At 42.0% G+C, this 17,044-nt stretch overlaps 1 protein-coding gene across 2 annotated transcripts in view; it reads left to right on the forward strand.

Moving 5' to 3' along the window:
• Positions 1 to 17,044, forward strand: part of reck (reversion-inducing-cysteine-rich protein with kazal motifs) — a 120,934-nt gene that overhangs the window by 85,310 nt on the left and 18,580 nt on the right. For both annotated transcript variants that reach the window (XM_055634621.1, XM_055634622.1), the window contains exons 16-17: positions 5,179 to 5,367; positions 11,789 to 11,911. In XM_055634621.1, coding sequence (XP_055490596.1) covers positions 5,179 to 5,367; positions 11,789 to 11,911 — 312 coding nt within the window. The remainder of the gene's footprint in view (positions 1 to 5,178; positions 5,368 to 11,788; positions 11,912 to 17,044) is intronic.

A 17,044-nucleotide genomic window follows, 5' to 3' on the forward strand; every position in this document is an offset into this window, starting at 1 on the left:
GTTTAAAATGGTTCCTTCTTGTCTTGGGATTCCGTTGCACTTTCTGAAAAATGACATGTAAAAGGGATATGTTATTTCTATAGCATTAGATGAGGATTTTAGTATTAATTCCTTCTCCACTGCAAATCTCCTTCATGTCTTCCTATTCTGTATTTTGTGGCCATGTTGATGTCCTAGCTGCTCATTTTGAAAATTGTGATCTTTATAATGGCTACTTGTTCAGTCTTTAGAAGTCCAGAACCAGGGGTCACAATCTTAGAATAAAGGGGAGGCCATTTAAGACTGAGGTGAGAAAAAACCGTTGCATCCGGAGAGTTCTGAATTTGTGGAATTCCCTGCCACAGAGGGCAGTGAAGGCCAAATCACTGGATGGATTTAAGAGTGTGTTAGATAGCATTCTAGGGGCTAGTGAAATCGAGGGATATGGGGAGAAGGCAGGCACGGGTTATTGATTGGGGACGATCAGCATGATCACAATGAAGGGCCGAATGGCCTCCTATTTTCTATGTTTCTAAGTCGTAAAATTAGAGGGCATCTGCTGGAGGAAATACATTTTTTAATAAATATGACTATCCTATATTGTCCTGAAAAAAACAGAGTTCAGAAGTTTACATTTCACAACCTAAAAATTTGATAATCTTATTAAGTTTATGAACATTGACAGAATTAATTAAAATTAAATTATTAACAATGAGAATGGGTATATGTGGAGACATGAGATAGCAAATGCTCTAATTTTGAGCTGAAACAACCTGCATGAAGTCAGGTTTTCGTCAGATCGCATCTGTGGGGGCAGAACAATGATCGACTTTTTAGGTCGAGACTGCTTCAGGATTTATAAGATCTCTTGTAGTAAAATATGTAATTACCAAATTTGGGTAAATTCAGAACAAATTATTTCATGCAGTGTGATGGGTAATTGAAGGACATTAAAATAAATTGTATACAGGCATTCAAGTGAAAGCTGAATGTGGTTTAGAATTAGTATCAGGTCCCTCACGTTAACATGTGTTTCTCATTAGGATTGCCTGGAATTGGGATGAAAAGTTAAATTTGTTCAAGATTTCAGCTAATTGCAATTTCTTCATTTGATTTGACTTTAAGTTTAGTTGATGTCGGATTTTAAAATTTAATAACAGCTTATCATGACATGCATTTTTCTTGGCTATTAGTCTTGGTTCAGGAAGTAATTTTGCTGCTTTATATAACTTTGGTTAGGTCACCTCATTATAGGAAATATAGGAAGCTTTGGAAAGGTTGCAGAAGAGGTTTACCAGAATGCTCACTCTAAGTAGCAATGTTACAAAATTTTGAGATTTAAAAAATCAAGTCTGCAATTTATCCCATCAGATAAAGCATAACAATAAGTTTAATTTGACACCAAATTCACTTTCATATCTCAAGTATTAAAAAAGTTATGACCATTTTCATACTCGGAAATTAGCATCTTGTTCCCTATTGATTTTCAATGGACATTACAAAAAAGCTGTGATCTTGGATAATCAAAAGCCCATTTCTTAAGGAAAGATTAACATTTTTAAATAGCCTAAGTGTCCAAAGATTATTCACAAATAATTCACAATATAACATGATTTTTATATCTAATTTACATTAATTTATAGGCCAAATGGAAGGAATTTAGTGTTCAATTGCTGTAAATAAATGCCCATTTAAATCGGCTTTCTAGTGGGTTCATGTGGAACGCGCTGGTTTAGAACGTTGACATAGCGCTGGATTAGTGCCCTCAAATGCCGAGAAAAATACTGCGGGATATAAAAAGCCCAAAATGAGCTACTCGCTATAGATAACTTGATATATAGGGTTATATATATGCCCCATTTAATGTAAAAATAAGGTACATACCTTTAATTGTTTGCTCTATAAAACCCTGGGGCTGCGAGAGGTTGCGAAATGAAACAGTAATTTTAAAACTATTAGAACTATATTATCGAGGCCTATAAAACTAATAATACCTTTTGCGACCGGGTCTTGCAGCGATTTTTCGTTAATGATTTACTAGGCTGAACATGTGCGATTAGTACAGCCTAGTAAAAATCGCGTTTTAAACCCGCCCCCTCCAAACAGCGCCAAAATCGCGGCCATGGCTGAGGGCAGATTCCCAATGACGATTCAGGTAGGTTTTGTAACATACCTACTCTAAGGAGATGTTGGACACACTTGGATTGTTTTCTCTGGAGTGTTTGGAGTTGAGGGCAGATGATAGAAGTATATAAAATCATGAGAGGGTAGACAGTCAGAACCTTGTTTACAGGGTGGGTATGTCAAAGAGCAAGGGGCATAACTCTAAGGTGAGAGGGCAAAGTTTAAATCAGATGTGCAAGGCAAATTGTTTTAGACAAAATGGTAGGTGTCTGGAAGAAATGGCCAGGGGTGGTGATGGAGACACATACGATAGTGACATTTAAGAGGCTCTTGGATAGTCCCATAGATATGCAGAGATATGGATCACGTGCTGGCAAAATAAATTGATTTATCTTGGCATGAAGTTCGGCCCAGATATTGTGGGCTGAAGGGCCTGTTCCTGTGCTGTAGTTGGTTCTGTGATGATAACAAATTTAACAGATAGAGGAGTGACTGGATATTATTTGTATGGGCTTCCAGCAGACTTTTGATTCCTACCAATAATCAAAGTGTGGGAAATTGGATGCAAGCTTTTGATGTGACTTTTCAATGAGTAATGAGCTGACACTCACTATTATGGTATCATTTTCTACACATTGTGGTTATGGTGTCCCTTGGTGTCCTCTGTTCAGCCATTCAACAGATGTTTCGGTAACTTGTATGAAGACAATATCTGTGTATTGCTGTCACTAAATAGAGAAATAGAAACATAGACAATAGGTGCAGAAGGAGGTGATATGGCCCTTGAAGCCAGCACCACCATTCATTGTGATCATGGCTGATCATCCATAATCAATAACCAGTGCCTGTTTTCTCCCCATACTCCTAGATTCCACTAGCCCCAAGAGCTATATCTAACTCTCTTTTAAATTCATCCAGTGAATTGGCCTCCACTGCCTTCTATGGCAGAGAATTCCACAAATTCACAACTTTCTGGGTGAATAAGCTTTTTGTCATCTCAGTTTTAAATGGCCTCCCCTTTATTCTTAGACTGTTCTGGACTCCCCCAACATTAGGAAAATTTCTCCTGCATCTAGCTTGTCCAGTCCTTTTATACTTTTATATGTTTCTATAAGAGCCCCACTCATCCTAAATTCCAGTGAATACAAGCTCAGTATTTCCAATCTATCCTCGTATGACAGTGCCGCCATCTCAGGGATTAACCTCGTGAACCTACGCTGTACTCCCTCAATAGCAAGGATGTCCTTCCTCAAATTAGGTGACCAAAACTGCACACAATACTCCAGATACTCCCTGGTCTCACCAGGGCCCTGTACAACTGCAGAAGGACCTCTTTACTCCTGGGTCTCCGGTGCTGTAAGGCAACAATTTTATAGCTGCGCCACTGTGCCTGGAATGGACATGCGATGTTTTGGGTCGGGACCCTTTCGTACTCTTTAAACCCAATGTTAAAATGTTACTGAAATATTGCCTACATCTTAAGTGGATTCAGATACAAGTAAAGCTTTGTCACAGTTCTATGGACTCTGGCAAAACACGTAATTAGACAATAGACAATAGGTGCAGGAGTAGGCCATTCGGCCCTTCGAGCCAGCACCGCCATTCAATGTGATCATGGCTGATCATCCCCAATCAGTTCTTGCCTTCTCCCCATATCCCCTGACTCTGCTATTTTTAAATGCCCTATCTAGCTCTCTCTTGAAAGCATCAATCATTGTATTTGATGGTGCATGATGCTTATCCCAAGAAGATGATATTGACTGTGCCATTGTGCTATAACAGAATCTATCATGAGGAAAGATTGCATAGATCAGGTTTGCATCCTTCCGTGCGAAACCTTCATGGATGAACTAGTTGCAGGTGATGAAACGTTTTGATTGGGTACGTAGAATAAAAGGGAATTAGCTTGAAATTCGAACTGAGCTCTCCAACCCAAATGACAGGATTTAAATCTTTATACAACGTGCAGTGGAAATACAGAACAGTCTTGCCCCTCTATTCTTTCTCCCTCCCCACCATCCCCTCCCTGCTCTAATTCCAAATCAATTGCTGAGATTTAGTCAATTGAAAATTTCAAACCTGAAGCTGATCATCGTTTCTTTACTTGAGGTTATTCAAAGGGTATGGAGCTAACTAAAATGGTTAAATGTGAATTGATGCAGATCGACTGTGATCTGATTTAATGGAATCAATTCAGAGTAACAAATGTCTATTTTCTTGCCCTAGCAGATAGTTTTTTCCTTAGTTTATTATCACGATCTTCAAAGTTCACAAAGTGACAAAGTAAGTAAATTGTCACTATCTTTAAACTTCACCAATTTTGTCAAAATAGAATCTAATGATCTTTTGGAGAAATTTACCAGCTGCAGGCAAGTGCTTGCAACCATAATATTGAGCACATGATCAATATTAATAATACAGATGGAGGGACAAGACGACAGATGCCAGAAAATTGAGCAAAAAAGTAATCTTCTGGAGGATAGACACAAAATGCTGGAGTCATTTAGCGGGACAGGCAGCATCCCTGCAGAAAATGTCATCCATCCATTTTCTGCAGAGATACTGCCTGACCTGTTGAGCATTTTGTGTCTATCTTTGGTATAAACCGGATTCTGCAATTCATTTTTATTATATTTACACTTCTGGAAACTCCCGCCGTGTCGAGCAGCATCAGGTCGGTGGTTCAGGGTGAGGGAATGCAGGGTCTCAACCCCAAACATCGACAATTCTCTGTTGGTCACCAGATAAACACCAAGATGTTTGCTAACTATTGCTTTATTTTAAATGCTTGTATTAAAAAATTGGATGCTGCCTCCCACAACAGTTCCTTACACTGATTATTATTAGGCTTTAGTTTGAGGATGGCAGGTGTGCTAATGGAGAATAGAATAGGGGATATACACAACATCATCACTTAATTGTCGCAGTGACTTTTTTGCAATGCAGTTTAGTTGCCACTGATTTCAATGAACTTTCAAATAGCTTCAAATAAGTTCTCATTTGAAATGTAGTTTATTTTAATGATTGCTATTTATTACCTTCTGTAAAATAAATAGATGCTTTGCTTTCTTAAAGGATGCAAGCTGGGAGAAGCTTCAGATTTCCTAGTACGGCAAGGCACCCTAATTCAGCTGCCTGTGATAAGTGGGGAAATGGGCTGTTACAGAGTGTGCACATGTGAACCAAGTGGACGGCTGGAAAATTGTTTGGAGATGCCCTGTATTGACGTGCAAAAGTCCTGCATTGTAGGGGGTCAGAGGAAAGGTGTGTTTTAAAAAAAAGTATTTTTATTTAATATTGTACTTCTTCTTTTCGTGTTTGTCTTGTTCCATGTTTACCTCGCTGTCATAGTCTGTCCTGAAAAGGACGCAAGCTTCCGGTGACAATCAGTAGAAGCCATCACTTGTCGTAGTAGATGATGGTGGTAGCAAAATGAGCTCAGGATACTTCCAGTTTCCAGCCCCGCTATTAGGATGTGGGCCGAGCATCAAAAATGTGTCTAGAAATCGGTTTTCGTGACCCAACTCACCAAACTACATGAAATTTTCTGCAGATTTAGATGAAATATAATTGAGAAGGATGTCACAACTCGTCATTGCCAAACGTTGCACATTAATTAATTAAACTAATTAGAAAATGAGATCGGGAAAATAAGCGCCATCTAGTGGCCAATGCCCATATTACACCATGGGCAGCCTATTTCTGTGTTGCAGTCCATTTAAACTATATATTATTATACCAAATTAACATCCACCACAGTGAGTTCACCAGGCACCTCCTCACTGTGATGGAAGGCAAAAATCTTAAGTCTTTGTCTCATCCCTTCTTATTCTCCCTCTGCGCCGAGGCGATCCAGGCTTCGGATGTTGTGACCCCGCCAGGCGATGGTAAGTAATGCCCGTCCTGCGGCTGAATCCGAGCTCCGCGAACGGTCCAGTTCAACTCCGCGGGCCCGGGGCGGTCGAAGCTGCCGAAGCTGCGGCCCTCCAGTCCAGCGGACGCAGCTGTTGTTGCGGGAGCTCAGGAGAACAGGTCACCAACCTGTGACTGAGTTCCCGACGATGTCGTCCACTGGGCCCGCGGTGGGGTCGGGTGGCCGCTGCCGCCGGAACACTGCCCCAGCTCCTAGGCCGGGTCGCCGCTGCCGCCGGAACACTGCCCCAGCTCCGAGGCTGGGTCGCCGCTTCCGCCAGAACACTGCCCCAGCTCAGAGGCCGGGTCGCCGCTGCCGCTGCCCCCAGCTCCGAGGCCGGGTGGCCAACACTGCCCCCAGCTCCGAGGCCGGGTTGTGTGCTAGCCTGAATGAATGAATGAATGAATGAATGAATGAATGAATGCATGAGTGAGTGAATCAGTGAATGAATCAGTGAATGAATGAATCAGTGAATGTGCAGCTTCCAAATCTCATTTTTTCACATTATAAAAGGGTGCAATTGAATTAATTAAAGTCCATACAGAGATTTTCATAAATTCAGACTTTAGATCTTACCTTTCAGTTCCAGTTGATTCACAAAGTTTGACTGCAGCACCTCAGCAGCGACTTTGCGTTCAAGACTTTCTTCCTCTTCTATCCACTTAGCAGCACATTCTTCAACCTTCTTAATGCTTTTCTCACTAAATTCAATTACCCTGCTGCAAGTTTCCACGGCATGTATTCCACAGAACTAGAAAGAACCTTCATCGGAATCTCCAGTAAAACAGGCATCAGTGAAGTCCTCTCAGCCATGTTGTGTGCTAGCCTGAAGCCAAGCGCGTGATTGGCCAACTGGCATACAACTCAATGTTAAACGTGCTTTGATTGGACTAAAAACACCCGAAATTTTTCAGTTTTATCTCTAATTTAATAAAAAAATGTGCAAGTCATATTCATGATGAGTTTCAGGGGTGATTTATATAATATTTTTACACAATATGTGAAAATTTCATGTATTTCTGTGACTTGTGTCACGAAACACTGGAATAAAGCTCCTCGGCCCACAGCCTAGATGTAGCCGCTTCTGCTACGGAGTCATTTAATATTGTTTAGAATGTATATTAAACATATCCCTTATGATAATTAAATTTCATATGTCTCCCAGAGATTAGCAAATAGCTATTGACCTGAGACTAGTTAAGCTTAAGACCTTTAGGCAAGTCAGACTTATAAATGTGATTGGTGCTTTACAACTTGGTTTGTGAACAGGCCTAATCAATATTTCTAATGCCTGTCAAGTAGCAGAGCATGCTTTGTGTTACCTTTGACAGCTCAATTTCACCTTTAACTCGATGTTCATGGCATTTAAGCAAGGTTTATATCAATTAACCACCTGCTGGAATGATTTTGCTGCAGTCAATTTAATAAAAGAGTATATAACAAAGTTTCACAATTTCCATGCGTTCCAACAAGTCTCCACCTCATCTCCCTTGTGAACATTTCAGTAGGATAGCTATGACTCCCTGGTCTGTTCTTCCATCCCCACCAACCACTCTCTGTCAAATGCTACTTTCCCAAGCAACCACAGGAATTGCAATACCTCTTCCCTTCCCATCATTCAGGATTCAATCATCCTCTCAGGTGGCGCAGCAATTCACTTGCACTTCCAATTTAATGTCCTTTGCATTGGAGAAACATAGAACAGTAGACCAAGGAACATGCCCTTTGGCCAACAAAGTCTGTGCAGAACATAATGCCAAGATCAACTAATTTAATCTGCCTGTACATTATCCATATCCCTCCGTTCCCTGTTCAGACACCCACTGTGTAAAACAAAAACTTGCCCCATATATCATCTTTAAACTTTGCCACTCTCACCTTAAAGCTATTTCCACCCTGGGGAAAGAGATTCTGACTGTTTGCCCTATCTATGCCTCTCATCTATCTATATTACTAAAAGTCTGTTCTTGACCAGTTTTGGCCATCTGTGCTGCGATTTCCGAGAGAACGCCGCCATCTACGGCCGTAATTTTTGGCCACCTTACTCAGAGCCCCCCTCCGCCGCATGTGTGCTGAGGATGTTTCCCGTCGATTAAAAATGACAGAGAAATTAATGTTTTTACAAAATTCCCCATTCTCTCTGTTGCCCCTGCTGGCGGCAGGGGGGAGCGACTATAAAACCAGGAAGTGGTGTGCCTCACTCACTCTTCAAGATGGAGGAAGGCAGATGGTCACGTTTCTCTGAGCTGTGAATAACACTGAACACGTGTCTACTCAAATGTAAGTGCCCTTAGTGGTTCTAAAATGCTTGAAGAATGTGTCTATTGGTTCTAAAGCTTGCAAAAAAAGTGTCTATTGGTTCTAAATCTTGCAAAAATTGTCTATTGGTTCTAAAGCTTGCAAAAAAATGTCTATTGGTTCTAAAGCTTGCAAAAAATATCTATCGGTTCTAAAGCTTGCAAAAAATGTCTATTGGTTCTAAAGCTTGCAAAAAAGGTGTCTCTATTGGTTCTAAAGCTTGCAAAAAAATGTCTATTGGTTCTAAAGCTTGCAAAAAGTGTCTCCATTGGTTCTAAAGCTTGCAAAAAAATAACTATTCGTTCTAAAGCTTGCAATAAAAAGGTCTATTGGTTCTAAAGCTTGCAAAAAAATGTTTATTGGTTCTAAAGCTTGTTTATTGGTTCTAAAGCTTGGCTTGAAGTTGAAAGCACTACTTACTGAAAATGGTGGCTTGGGAGCTTTGGTTTGAAGTTGAAAGGCACTATTACTGCAAATGGTGGCTTGGTTGCTTTGGCTTGAAGTTGAAAGGCACCACTTACTGCAAATGGTGGCTTGTGTGTGGCTTGAAGCTGAAAGGCACCACTTACTGCAAATGATGGCTTGGGTGTGGCTTGAAGTTGAAAGACACCACTTACTGCAAATGGTGGCATGAAGTTGAAAGGCACTATTACTGCGAATGGTGGCTTGGTTGCTTTGGCTTGAAGTTGAAAGGCACTATTACTGCAAATGGTGGCTTGGGTGCAATGGCTTGAAGTTAAAATGCATTACTTACTGCAAATGGGGGTATGGGTGCATTGGCTTGAAGTTGAAAGGCACTACTTCCTGCAAATGGTGGTGGGAGCTTTTGCTTGAAGTAGAAAAGGCACAATTACTGCAAATTGTGGCTTGAAGTTGAAAGGCACTAACTGCAAGTGGTGGCTTGGGAGCTTTAGCTTGAAGTTGAAAGGCACTATTTACTGCTAATGGTAGCATGAAGTTGAAAGGCACTACTTACTGCAAATGGCGGCTTGGGCGCTTTGAAGTTGAAAGGCACTACTTCCTGAAAATGATGGCTTGGGTATGGCTTGGGTGTGGCTTGAAGTTGAAAGCCACTACTTACTGCAAATGGTGGCTTGGATGCAATGGCTTGAAGTTGAAAGGCATTACTTACTGCAAATGGTGGCATGAAGTTGAAAGGCACTACTTACTGCAAATGGTGGCTTGGGTGCTTTGGCTTGAAGTTAAAAGGCACTACTGTAAATGCACTTACTTCCTGTTTGCACTGTATATTGATTTTAGATAAAACGCTACCACTTACGGCTGTGATTTTTGGCCATCTTACTCAGTCCCCCTCCGCTGAGCAGATGCAGAGAATTCTTCCCATCAATGAAAAATAAAAGTGTTATTAGTTTTTTTTTTAAATGTTGAGAATCTCTCTCCTGTCAATCACTCCATGAAAGCCACACCTTTTCCGGTGGGGGGGGGGGGGTTATAAAACCCGGAAATGTGGGTGTGGCTCAGTCTCTGCAAGATGGAGGAGGGAGAGGTCACGACTCGCTGTCTTTAGTGGCTTTGCACCCTACTTCAAATGGTATGAAACTGCACTTGAATTTGGTGGCCTTATACCCTGCTTGAAATAGAATTTCAAGGATTAGCCGTGAGTCAACTACCAGCCCACCAGCCATGAGTGAGTTGCCAGCACAACAGGCTTGATTGACTGAGACGCCAGCCCAAGAATCCGTTTGGCGTACAATTTGCATACTAGCCCTCTGGAAACCAGTCCCTTCAGCCCATAACACCCATACTAGCGCTCCAGAAAGCCCCCCACCCCCCAACTGGCCACCAATATTAGAATTGGTGGAGAGGTGGAATATTGCGTTGGATGACCAGCCCTCCTGTGTGATGCTGGGACCCAACGGGTCCCACTTAGTCTAGTAATTTTATATATTTCTATCAGGTCTCCCCACAATCGCTGGCATTCCTCAACTCCAACAATCTCATTGTCCTCTGCAAACTTACTAACTCACCAATCTTGCTTTCAAATTGTACATATCACAAAATACAGAGGTCCCAGCACAGATCCCTGCCAAACTCCACTGGTCATGGACCTCCAGCCAGAATTATGCCCTTCTACCACAACCCTCTGTCTTCTATGAGTAAGCCATATGACCATGAATCCTGCGCATCTTAATCTTCTGGATTAGTCTTCCATTGGGAACTTAAACAAATGCCTTACGAAAATCCATGTCAACAACATCCACTGCTCCACCCTCTTGATCACCTTCATCACCTCCTCCAAAAACAAAGTCACAGTTCATTACGCATGACCAGCCGTATACAAGCCACGTTGACTGTCCCTAATTAGCCAAACTTACAATTGGTGGCTGCTTTGCAGAGTACCTTTGGTTTGTCTGCTACTTTAATTCTCCATCTCTCTCTCTCACTCTGACTCATCAATCTGTGCCGAACATTAGCAAGAGGAACAACACCTCATCAGCTGCAGCTTTTAGGATATGGTTTTGAATTCTCCAACTTTTAAGTTTCTTTCATTCTATCAGAATCAGAGCCTGCCATTTGCGTCATTTATCTATGACTTTGACCCATTTGGTTGTTTTTTGGAGATATTGCCAATGTTCTGCTTATTCCTACCCCTTCTCTACAACTGAAAACTAACTGTTTTCTCTCTTTTCCAGACCTAATGAAGAATCTCGGATTTGACACGTTAACTGTTTCTTCTTCACAGATGCTGCCTAACTTGTTGAGTGTTTTCATGTAACAAAGTTTATTTGTTCTGTGCCAATGAATAATGATTGATTTAATTGGAAGTGACTTGTGACACTAGAAGGATTAATGAAACCAATTCCATGCAAAAGAAAATTGCTAATTCATAAATTTATCTTTTGAACAATGTCTGCACTGAGCACAATAGTGTTGACATGTAATGCAAATTTATCCCATTGTCTTTGTGATATCCTTGTGAATAAAGTCCAAATGAATGGTAAAATACATTGAAATAATAATGTTTGCGTACATCCCAAACTCTTCTCAACTACTTTCTACAACTCCATAATTGCTTACTGTAGAGTCAGTTGTATCTGTTACTTTCCCACATAAGGCAAATAATGTAAATGACCATAACAATTTTGGTGTTATTTGAGGGTAGAATGTTGATCTGCATGAAATAAACACTGCCTTTAATTAATACCATGGGATAGAAGACATTTATGTTAATGGATAGACAGGATCTCGGGATATAATAATGGGATTTTTATATGATATTGGGATGTTGAAAGGCCATCTTCCGTAATTGTTAAGTTTACTTTTCTCTCCACAGATACTACCTGACATGCCAAATATTTCCCACATTTTCTGTTTTAATATTATTTCAAATTTCCTGCAGCTGCAAATCTGCTTTTTAATTACTGTCTGCGAGTGAAACCTTGTGGGTTCTTTTAGTTGAAACATCTTTCTTGAACTTCTGAATAATCCTGCTTTTGTTTCTTTCTCCCATAGGTCATGGGACATCTTTTAGAGTGGACTGCAACACATGCTCATGTTTTGCAGGGGTGCTGACCTGTTCAAATCGTCAATGTTTGAGTGAATACAGTTCTCAGATGGACCGACGAACGTTCACAGGTCAGCATTCAATTGGCATATAATGCATTCTGAAAATGAAGACCATAAAATAAATAATTAATCACCCTTACGGGTATTTCTTGGGAAATTGCTTTGTTCTAATAATAACTCTTCCTGTGTTTAATGGATGAAACAGCCACCTGATGCCAGCATGTTGCAGAATTGTGTGCACTCACAGCACAGAAAGCAGACCTGGGACCAGGCTCGAACAACTAAAATTATATTTCCAACCTTGTTCTTTTTCCCGGTGTCTGTAATTTTCTGTCGTCTTCAAACTATCCATTTATAAAAAAACTACGACTACTTAATCATGCAAACCTCAATCAATGTGGATCGGCAACTGCATCTCCTCCTCACTATCAACTCAGCTCTGTGTGCTTAGCCCTTTTTCTAATCTTTTTACAATCATAAATGTGTGGCTAGGCACAGCTCCAATGCCATCGAAACAATAGACAATAGGTGCAGGAGTACACCAGGAGCCCTTCGAGCCAGCACCGCCATTCAATTTGATCATGGCTAATCATCCACAATCAGTACCCCGTTCTTGCCTTCTCTCCATATCCCTTGACTCCGCTATCATTAAGAGCCCTATCTAACTCTCTATTGAAAGAATCCAGAGAATCGGCCTCCACCGTCGTCTGAGGCAGAGAATTCCACACTCACAAATCTGTGTGAAAAAGTATTTCCTCATCTCTGTTCCAAATGGCTTACCCCTTAATCTTAAACTGTGGCCCCTGGTTCTGGACTCCCCCAACATTGGGAACATGTTCCCTGGTTCTAGCGTGTCCAAACCCTTAACAATCTTATCTGTTTCAGCGCTACAGGTCTCTCCGTTGCCGAACCAGCAGGTCGAGGAACAGCTCTTTCCGGCGGCTGTCACTCTACTAAACAACGTACCTCGGTGACTGCCAATCACCCCCCCCCCCCCCCCCTGACACTTATTATTTTTTTTATTCAAATCGTTTGCTATGTTGCTCTTCAAGGGAGATGCTAAATCAATTTCGTTGTCTCTGTACTATACAATGACAATGACAATTAAAATTGAATCTGAATCTGAATCTGAACAGCTATTTTCCTACAACTAAAGATTTTGCTCTTTTATTCCTTGTCAGTCCCATCCTATCTGGATCTGTTTCTTTATGCTTTGTGCTTTGACATCCTTCTTTATTATTGGCTATTGGTTTCTCATATATTCTCTATATGGTTTCTCAGGTGTGATAGAATTGGAGGGGCAAGAGGTGGAGAGTCAAGAGTATATTTAATTGTCATTTGGACCCCTGGAGGTCCAAATGAAATGCCGTTTCTGCAGCCATACATTACACACAAATAGACCCCAGACACAACATAATTACATTTTACATAAACATCCATCACATAGCTGTGATGGAAGGCCAAATAAACTTATCTCTCCACTGCACTCTCTCCCCCCCGATGTCAGAGTCAAAGTCAAAGCCCCCGGCTGGCGATGGCGATTGTCCCGCGGCCATTAAAGCCACGCCGGGTGATGCGAGGTCGCACACCGGGTCTTGATGTTGGAGCCCCCGGTGTGCGCTCGCAAAGTCCCGCATTCCAAGCCGCGCGGGGCAGTGATGTAGGCCCCGCTCCAGGAGCTCTTCGACCCCGCAACTCGGGCGGGAGAAGTCGCCGTTGCAGGAGCCCTGAAAAGCGGTCTCCCTCCAGGGATCCGCGGGCTCCCGGTGCCGCCGTCCGCAGACCCGCAGCAGCAGCCTCCGACTCAGCACTCAGCAGCAGCGGCAGCGCTCCACCACCGCTCCACCCGCTCCGGTACTCGGCGCAGACCACCAGCTCCGCGACGGTGAGGTGAGTCGGCACCTGAGTCCTCCCTCCCACTAGCTTCTTCCTGTTGGAGGCCGCTCCTCGTTGCGGCCCCAACGACAGCTGAGACCCGACGAGAAAAGGTCGGGTCTCCAGTGCAGGGAGAGATTCAAAAGTTTTCCCCCCCCCCCCTCCCACCCCACCCCACCCCCCCACACACACACCCCAACATAAAATAACAAAAACTACATAAAAACACAGACAAAAAATAATAAAACGCGGACAGGCTGCAGAGGCCGCTGCTGACCAGGGTCGCGCCGCCTACCGGAGGTGTTGCATTGCTTATCAGGGAAGATATTACAGCAGTGCTTTGGCAGGATAGATTAGAGGGCTCGTCTAGGGAGGCTATTTGGGTGGAACTGAGAAATGGGAAAGGGGTAGCAACACTTATAGGGGTGTATTATAGACCGCCAAATGGGGAGCGAGAATTGGAAGAGCAAATATGTAAGGAGATTGCAGATATTCGTAGTAAGCACAAGGTAGTGATTGTGGGAGATTTCAATTTTCCACACATGGACTGGGAAACACATTCTGTAAATGGGCTGGATGGGTTGGAGCTTGTAAAATGTGTACAGGACAGTTTTTTGCAGCAATACATAGAAGTACCTACTAGAGAAGGGGCGGTGCTGGACCTCCTGTTAGGAAATGAGATGGGTCAGGTGGCAGAGGTATGCGTTGGGGAACAGTTCGGGACCAGTGATTACAATACCATTAGTTTCAATATAATTATGGAGAGGGGCAGAACTGGACCTAGGGTTGAGATTTTTGATTGGAGAAAGGCTAACTTTGAGGAGATGCGAAAGGATTTAAAAGGAGTAAATTGGGACATTTTGTTTTATGGGAAAGATGTGGAAGAGAAATGGAGTACATTTAAAGGTGACATTTTAAGAGTACAGAATCTTTATGTCCCTGTTCGGTTGAAAGGAAATAGTAAAAATAGGAAAGAGCCATGGTTTTCAAGGGAAATTGGACACTTGGTTCAGAAAAAAAGGGAGATCTACAATAATTATAGGCAGCATGGAGTAAATGAGGTGCTTGAGGAGTAGTCAGAGTGGACAGCTATCTGCAGAGCCAAAAGAGATGGGGGAGATATTGAACAATTTCTTTTCTTCGGCATTCACCAAGGAGAAGGATATTGAATTATGTGAGGTAAGGGAAACAAGGGATTCAAAGAAGAGGAAGTACTGACACTTTTGAAAAATATAAAAGTGGATAAGTCTCCAGGTCCGAACAGCATATTCCTTAGGACATGGGGGAAGTTAGTGTAGAAATAGCCGGGGCTATGACAGAAATATTTCAAATGTCATTAGAAATAGGAATAGTGCCGGAGGATTGGCGTACTGCGCATGTTGTTCCATTGTTTAAAAAGGGGTCCAAGAGTAAACCTAGCAATTATAGACCTGTTAGTTTGACGTCAGTGGTGGGCAAATTAATGGAAAGAATACTTAGAGATAATATATATAAGCATCTGGATAAACAGGGTCTGATTAGGAACAGTCAACATGGATTTGTGCCTGGAAGGTCATGTTTGACTAATGTTCTTGAATTTTTTGAAGAGGTTACTCGGGAAATTGATGAGGGTAAATCAGTGGATGTTGTATATATGGACTTCAGTAAGGCCTTTGACAAGGTTCCTCATGGAAGGTTGGTTAAGAAGGTTCAATGGTGGAGTAGCAAGATGGATTCAACAGTGGCTGAATGGGAGATGCCAGAGAGTAATGGTGGATGGTTGTTTGTCAGGTTGGAGGCCAGTGACTAGTGGGGTTCCACAGGGATCTGTGTTGGGTCCACTGTTGTTTGTCATGTACATAAATGATCTGGATGATGGTGTGGTAAATTGGATTAGTAAGTATGCAGATGATACTAAGATAGGAGGGGTTGTGGATAATGAAGTAGATTTTCAAAGTCTACAGAGAGATTTATGCCAGTTGGAAGAGTGGACTGAAAGATGGCAGATGGAGTTTAATGCTGATAAGTGTGAGGTGCTACATCTTGGCAGGACAAATCAAAATAGGACGTACATGGTAAATGGTAGGGAATTGAAGAATGCAGGTGAACAGAGGGATCTGGGAATAACTGTGCACAGTTCCCTGAAAGTGGAATCTCATGTAGATAGGGTGGTAAAGAAAGCTTTTGGTATGCTAGCCTTTATAAATCAGAGCATTGAGTATAGAAGTTGGGATGTAATGTTAAAATTGTACAAGGCATTTGGGGAGGCCAATTCTGGAGTATGGGTTACAATTTTGGTCGCCTAATTATAGGAAGGACGTCAACAAAATAGTGAGAGTACAGAGGAGATTTACTAGAATGTTGCCTGGGTTTCAGCAACTAAGTTACAGAGAAAGGTTGAACAAGTTAGGGCTTTATTCTTTGGAGCGCAGAAGGTTAAGGGGGGACTTGATAGACGTCTTTAAAATGGTGAGAGGGATAGACAGAGTTGACGTGGATAAGCTTTTCCCACTGAGAGGAGGGAAGATGCAAACAAGGGGACATGACTTGAAAATTAAGGGACAGAAGTTTAGGGGTAACATGAGGGGGAACTTCTTTACTCAGAGAGTGGTGGCTGTGCGGAATGAGCTTCCAGTGAAGGTGGTGGAGGCAGGTTCGTTTTTATCATTTAAAAATAAATTGGGTAGTTATATGGACGAGAAAGGAATGGAGGGTTATGGTCTGGGAGCAGGTATATGGGACTAGGGGAGAATACGTGTTAGGCACGCACTAGAAGGGTCGAGATGGCCTGTTTCCGTGCTGTAATTGTTATATGGTTATATACTTGCTTTGAACTTTTTTGCCATTCTGCATTCACATTGATTTTCTGCTGAATTACAACTGACAATTATCATGATTTTCTTTTGTTTCATTATACAGGAACTCCCCAACTTGTGCAATAGGTGACTTGTGTAAACTTGCACTAATGTAAGCAATTTGTTAAGCCCACTGAAGCCCACGTGGGATCCACATTGGAGCTGCTCTGTGGTTTCCATGCCAGATAATAAATTTACTTGTATTCAGTAGCACTTCTGTTTCCGACTTGCATAACATTCCACTTAAGCAAGGGTCCATGGAAAGTAACCATTACGTAAGTCGGGGAGCGTCTGTACATTTATCTTTACCCATTCAGGCAGGTGCTTGCTTTTCTCCATCTTCTACCTGACGTGTGGATATGTCTGATCTTTACTTGTTCTTCTCTTCAAAATTGCTCATTTACTGCGTGCCTCGTGATCTCAGAGAGTTAATATCCAAATGTTTAGGTAAGCTGACATGCATGGCTGAAAACTGTGTGACAAATTCTCTATT

Source organism: Leucoraja erinacea, chromosome 4 (genome assembly GCF_028641065.1).
Source record: "Leucoraja erinacea ecotype New England chromosome 4, Leri_hhj_1, whole genome shotgun sequence".
Lineage (NCBI taxonomy): Eukaryota > Metazoa > Chordata > Chondrichthyes > Rajiformes > Rajidae > Leucoraja > Leucoraja erinaceus.